The 6,072-nt window shown below is 37.8% G+C and overlaps 1 protein-coding gene across 8 annotated transcripts in view; it reads left to right on the top strand.

Annotated features, from left to right (window-relative positions):
* Window positions 1-6,072, top strand: part of DMD (dystrophin) — a 2,221,918-nt gene that overhangs the window by 2,080,972 nt on the left and 134,874 nt on the right. For all 8 annotated transcript variants that reach the window (XM_019523954.1, XM_019523951.1, XM_019523950.1 and 5 more), the window contains one exon: window positions 1,830-1,891. In XM_019523954.1, the coding sequence (XP_019379499.1) occupies window positions 1,830-1,891 (62 nt within the window). The remainder of the gene's footprint in view (window positions 1-1,829; window positions 1,892-6,072) is intronic.

Here is a 6,072-nt window from a genome sequence, read left to right as displayed (position 1 = left end):
TCACTGTTTGCCAGTACAGGCAGTCCTGCTACTTATGACACAATTGGTTCCTGAAAATTGCATCTTAAGTCGAAACGTTGCAACTCAGAAGCAATTTTCTCATAAGAAACAAAGTTATAAATGGGGGATTGGTTCCTGAACCAAGGCCCGATACCCTATTTTCACCAAAAATACCCCAGAATTTTGTACTTGATCAATTATAGATAAGTATTATAGCCACATTAATGTATTTATATTGTAAATAGCAATCATCTTGATTTGGAAGGACTTCTTCTAGGTGACTTTGCTGGACTTTTTGAAGGGATCTTGGCTGGACTATTTGAAGGGTTCTTGACTGGGGTCTTCTCAGGAGTCTTGGCTGCAGGTTTTTCTGGAGTTATCTGCTTTCTTAAAGAAAGCATCCAAGGAAGTTTGGACAGATACTCTCCAGGGAGATGAGCAACACAGCGATGTCACATGGGATCAAGCACTGTAAAGTCAAAACTGACATGCGAAAGTTGAAACAGGGTGTCAATTTATAAACGTTATATGTGTGAAACTTAACTCAAAACATTGTAAGTTGAGGACTGCCTGTAACACGAATGTTTTGTATGGCCCTTTTAAGTGGGACATATGACGACAACTATTACGTATTATAGATTTCATCCCATATACCTCGTGAGGTACAGAACATTTGGAATAGAACAGGTAAAAAAAATTCATAAATATCAATAGCTAGTCAAAATCCCTATACCAGTGTTGCTCAACCTTTTTGCCCAGCAGGTCAAATAGGCATAAGCCGTACAGGGAACAGTGACAGTCTGGCCCCTATTCAGCTGCACAGGGGAGGGGGGCTTGGCATGGACCAACCCAGCTTCTGGGGAGCAAGGGAGGGAGCACAATCTAGCCCCGATCCAACCTCCTCATGGGGAAGGGGTTTGACCTGGTCCCAGTCTGACTGTACAAGGGGGAAGGGAGGGTAGCCCAATCCCAACATGCAGCAGGGCTTGGGTATTTGGCCACAGGGGTAGGATTGTGGTATTAATTGCGTCTCCTTCCCTACCGCCAAATTTCCCAGCCCATGGGGAGCCCTGTGGATCAGATGCTATAGCTCCATAGACTGCATTTGTCCCCCAGGCCAGAGATTAACAAAATTAAGAGAACATCCAAAAAAACCCTGACTGAACTTTTAAAAAATATTTGTGATACAGTGAGCAACACTAATTTGAGGGAGTGATGTGAGGTGTGCTATTTAAAATGAAGAACGTTTTTAAAAAATAACTTACTGTCATTAGAAATTGGCTCCAAAATGAACATCTGAATAACTACAGCCTATGTGTATTAACTTAGTTTTTGGATCTAAATTTTGCAATTTGAGCCCATCCCTAAATATAATGTACCAGTCTCGCAGCTAGCATTATAAGCAGTCAAGCATTATAAGCTATCAAGCATTGGTCACAATTCTTGTTCTAATGCCCAATGGAGACATATGGTAGGCTGTATTCTTGGACAGAGAGAGATATGGAAGCTGGACCACTCATTACACAATATGGAACTTGGACATTTATTTTTCCAGGCAATTTTGTCTATCATGAAAACATGAATTCTGGTGACTGGCTAGGAAAAAGAGAAATCCCTTCTAAGTTTAAACATATTTCACATAATCCTACCATTATCTCCAGCATGCTTTCATATACCCTGCTCTGTGAATAAATAATAATTGAATTTTACACCTACTAAATATGAAAATCTGTTTAAAGAAAGATTTCAACTGAAAAAAAATGTCTGTTTTAAGGGAAGAGCCATTTGTACATATTTTATTCTAAAAGACTTCATGTTTTATCTTTTAGCCACGAGACACAAACCACCTGCTGGGATCATCCCAAAATGACTGAGCTCTACCAGTCTTTAGGTAAGAAAGGTTTGTTTTTGCAATTAAATGAATTGTTAAGAATAAAGATTTCCTGGGTACAACAGACGTGAAAGCTTACTGAAAGTGAGACACGTTACAGGCCATCCTGGAATCAAGATCAGGTTTTATTTAGAGCAACATAGAAGGAAAATTAGAATCTTTAATTTAAATATCAATGTATGGAGTCTGGGATACGTAGTGGGCTAATTCGTAAATAAGCAATGCAGGTGCCTTTTGCACATTCTTTACCTAGAAAATTTGGACCCAGACATCTGAAAAACAGAAAGTAGTCCCAAGCCTTTATACTGCCTATATCTATATTGCAAAGACAAAGAGAAAAAATAAGTCAAGATATTATTAAGTTGATTTTTGGCTGGTTAAAGGCCAGTCTAAATCATTTGCCAAACTATCTTACCATATATTCTTTTGGAAATGTTTTCAATACTTAGTACTCATGGTAACTGTTATGATGTCATTTTGAAAATACAAATTTCTTGCCTTGCCCACTGTAAGTTCATACATGCCTGTTGGCTCTTTTTTTTGTTTTGCGAGATTTTTGTTGTTGTTTTCTGTGTGTGTGTGTGTGTGTGGTTATATATTTGGGCTTTATTAACAGGGGCACAGCTGTGACATAGTGGGTTTTTCCATGTGCCAGCATGGGCCACCTTTCAGAGTTCAACTTGTTGGTTTCTGCCTGATTTTAATGGTCACTGTTGATATGAATTAGGGGACATCATCAAAAATGAACATTTTTTCCACTTAAAACAGAAATTCATAAATATTTTACACTTGTATAGAAACGTATATAACAATGCAGTTTGCCGTGTGGAAATAGAGATAGCCATCACTTCTCTTTAGAATATAATAAAGTGTGGCATTTTTATAAATATTGTAAAATAAAACTGCATGCATAAAAAAACAAACCCCAGTGCATAAATTACAGTTAACTGAGGACAGAAGTCAAACAAGTGTTTTCTGGCCATTTAGATAGAACATAATACCAAGTGTTACCTCCTTAATATTTCCATTCCTCAAATGAATGGTTTACAACTTTTAGGACAAATAATGAATATGTTTCTGAAATGCAAATTCCTTTTAGTGATGCATTGGTTTTCTGCACAGTTTGGAGCTTATCAGAATGATATTCATACTACCCAGCTTCTTTGGTGTGGAAATCACATGAAATTCCTCATATTGTTGCTGGTCAGGCCTGAAATACCATGGAAACAGCTTCTCTTGTGGTATTTCCTCCAGTTCAGCTGGGTTACTGTTGAAAACAAGAGCTAAAGAGGTACATAAAAATGAGAAGAAAAAATGTTCTGCTTTAGTTTAATTCAAGGGGGTGGGTGTGGGTTCACGCCAGTTCTTATTTTAACGATGTTTGTCCACCACCATGAATATTAAGTGTTAAGACTCTTTTTTAGACAATGACTCCTTTTATTGACTTCCAATTTATTTCCAATGTTTTGTTTTGTTTTGTTTTGTTTTGTTTTGTTTTGTTTCTCCCATGGGAGCTATCTTTTCATTTTCCTTTGTTTCTTTCCCCATTTAACTATATTAAATGAATAGGTGTGAGACGCCCATTTTGGGTATCTCTGAAATGGCAGTTACCTTTTTGGCAAACATTTTACTTTTGCTTGGGATGAGGCAAAAGTGCTGATTACTTTGATACCCTGTAGATTTTAGCTTTGAATACATGATTTGTATGTTTTTTTAGGATTAAACCAGGTGTTGGCATATGGGAATAAAATAGGCCTGGAACAAGGTGTTTCTTTACACATCCTCCTGTATAATGAAGCACCGACAAAATGCTGCTGAGGAACCTGCAGAGGTTTTTGGAATTGGCTATATTCATCACAGCCTAACTCGTAAAAATTGTATAATACAAGCATAACCCATTTACTCTTGAATAGAACCCTTAATGTGTTTTCTGTGCTTTGCTTTGCCTCAGGTCAAAACTGGTAATAACGGGATGTTTGAAGTCTTTTCAGACTGTTAGGTAACATTTTATGTGAAAAAATACTATTAGAGTAGATTTCGCATTGCATACTTGTTAGCTCCTATTATTTTCCCCCATGTAAAGATCTAAATTTTGTTTCTCATTCATGTGAAGGAGTTTTACTAAAGAACCTCAGCTGTTTTCTTTCAGGCTACACGGTACTGTAAAAGTACAGGAGAACATATGGATTTCATAATCCAGGTACATACAACAGGATAAGTGAGACCAAGCCCATCTCCCCTGTCAGAGTTTTCCTGGCCATTTTTCAAATTCATTCCTTTCACTGCAGGAAACAATCTTTCTGAATAATGTAGCTCATTCTCATTGTACATCCAAAATGTTGACTGATGAGATACATTTCCATAAAGGTAGCACATTTTTATTTTGCTTCTAATACATCATAACTTGTGAAACAATCCTTTTGTCTAACCTACATTCTTGCAAATTTCTGAGGGTGTAATTGTTTGCAATGACTGAAGAAAAAATAACACACATCTTGGGACATGTCTGCTTTTATGGCCTTCACCTACAAAGGACATGTAGGTAAAATGGGAAGCAGTAGGATTTGGGGAGGAAGTTGTTAACCCATTTTCCTCATAGATTCTTGAAAGTTAATAAATAAAATTTTGACCCATGACAGGATTTCCAAATTCCAGAAAGTATTTCCTTTGGTATTTTTCTAATATTGCCAAGGGCTTCTGTTTCTTTCTTGTTTTGGATGCTTGCAAAAATTAAGATAAAGTGACTAGTTATAGTTAGCTCTAGTTAGACAATTATATTATACAGCTAATAAACATGGAAACATGCTATTGTCAGAAGAGATCAGCTTGCTAGCCCTTCTAGTCAAGTATCCTGTCTTTTCTGAGGACAGAGAAAAATCCCATAGTAGGTAATTATAGAATAGCCTGTCCACGAGGGAAGTTTCTTCCTAACTGCTTCAAGCTCATGCACTGAAGCATTGCAATCTAATAATAATAATTAGTAATAATTGTAACATATTTGGTTTGAATTTTAACAAGGATGTAATACATGTCCTACTTCCCTCATTGGTGGTTGTTTCAGGTAAAGATTCTTGCTTGTGAGTTATTTTTAATAGCTTTTCCTAGACTATTTTTCCTATTATTTAAACAAAGTACACATTTCATCACTGAGAGACCTCTTATTTATTTCATTAAGTGCTGGTTCTTGGCCCTAGATGTGGTATTTTTCACTCTTCTTGTAAAGTTACCATGTCTCATAAGCAGCCTATCAACACTAAATGGCTTTTTTGTTTGTTTCATAATCACATTAAAGTGGCACTAAGTAGCTGAGATAATGACCTCAGCTACATCACTTAAATTGCTACTAGATGTTCATCCTTTAGTTATGTAAATTCAGTATGTGGGAAAAGCTAATACTGTAATGGAAAAGGTAGTAAAAATTAGTGATGCATGAACCTAAAAAGGTTTAGAGGTATGATTCAGATAAACATTCCAGTTTGTATGCACATTGCTAAAGACAAGTGTTATCCCCTCTCACCATTATTCCAGCAACTGTTCTAACTGCTTTCCATTCCACTTCACCTTGTTACCACTTTAAACCTATTACTCACCCACCCTCCAATTTAGATTTTCCCACTTCTCAAAATCTCTGGTTTACCTTTGCTATCTTCCAGAATGCAAGAAGCAGAAGTTTTCAAAGGAAAAAACAAAATTGCATAATTCTTCAAGATTATTTTTTTTAAATTGGACATTAAATTGAAAGCAGACTGGGTGTTCTTCAGCTGCAGAAGGCAGGGTAGATTTGCACCTTATAGACTAAATCAGAGATGTATAGCATGAGCTTTAAGGCTAGGGACAAAAATTACACATCAACTGATTTAACTTGTAGGATTATCATATTTCCAGAAACAAAAAAGAAGACACCTGTGTGGGGGGGGCCGGAGCTGGTGGGAGGGGAAGATGGGGAGGGGTATATTACTGGGGGGGACAGTGATATGCCTATGCCCCGCCCCTCACTCCTAAGCCTCTGCCCCCCCAGTGTTTCCGGTGCCCCTCACTCCCAACCTGCAGCCCCTGCCCATGGCCCTGCTAGTGCCTTTCGCTTCCGACCCAGAACCCCCAGCCCCAGCCCTGCTACCTATGCAGTTGCTGCCTGTGTGTGTGCACGTGCACGCACACACGCACATGCACACACTTCCTGG

The sequence above is a fragment of the Gavialis gangeticus genome, unplaced genomic scaffold, assembly GCF_001723915.1.
Source record: "Gavialis gangeticus isolate Ggan-Ray unplaced genomic scaffold, GavGan_comp1, whole genome shotgun sequence".
Taxonomy (NCBI): Eukaryota; Metazoa; Chordata; order Crocodylia; family Gavialidae; genus Gavialis; species Gavialis gangeticus.
Note: the sequence above shows the minus strand (reverse complement) of the source record. Positions and strands in the feature narration are given on the sequence as shown.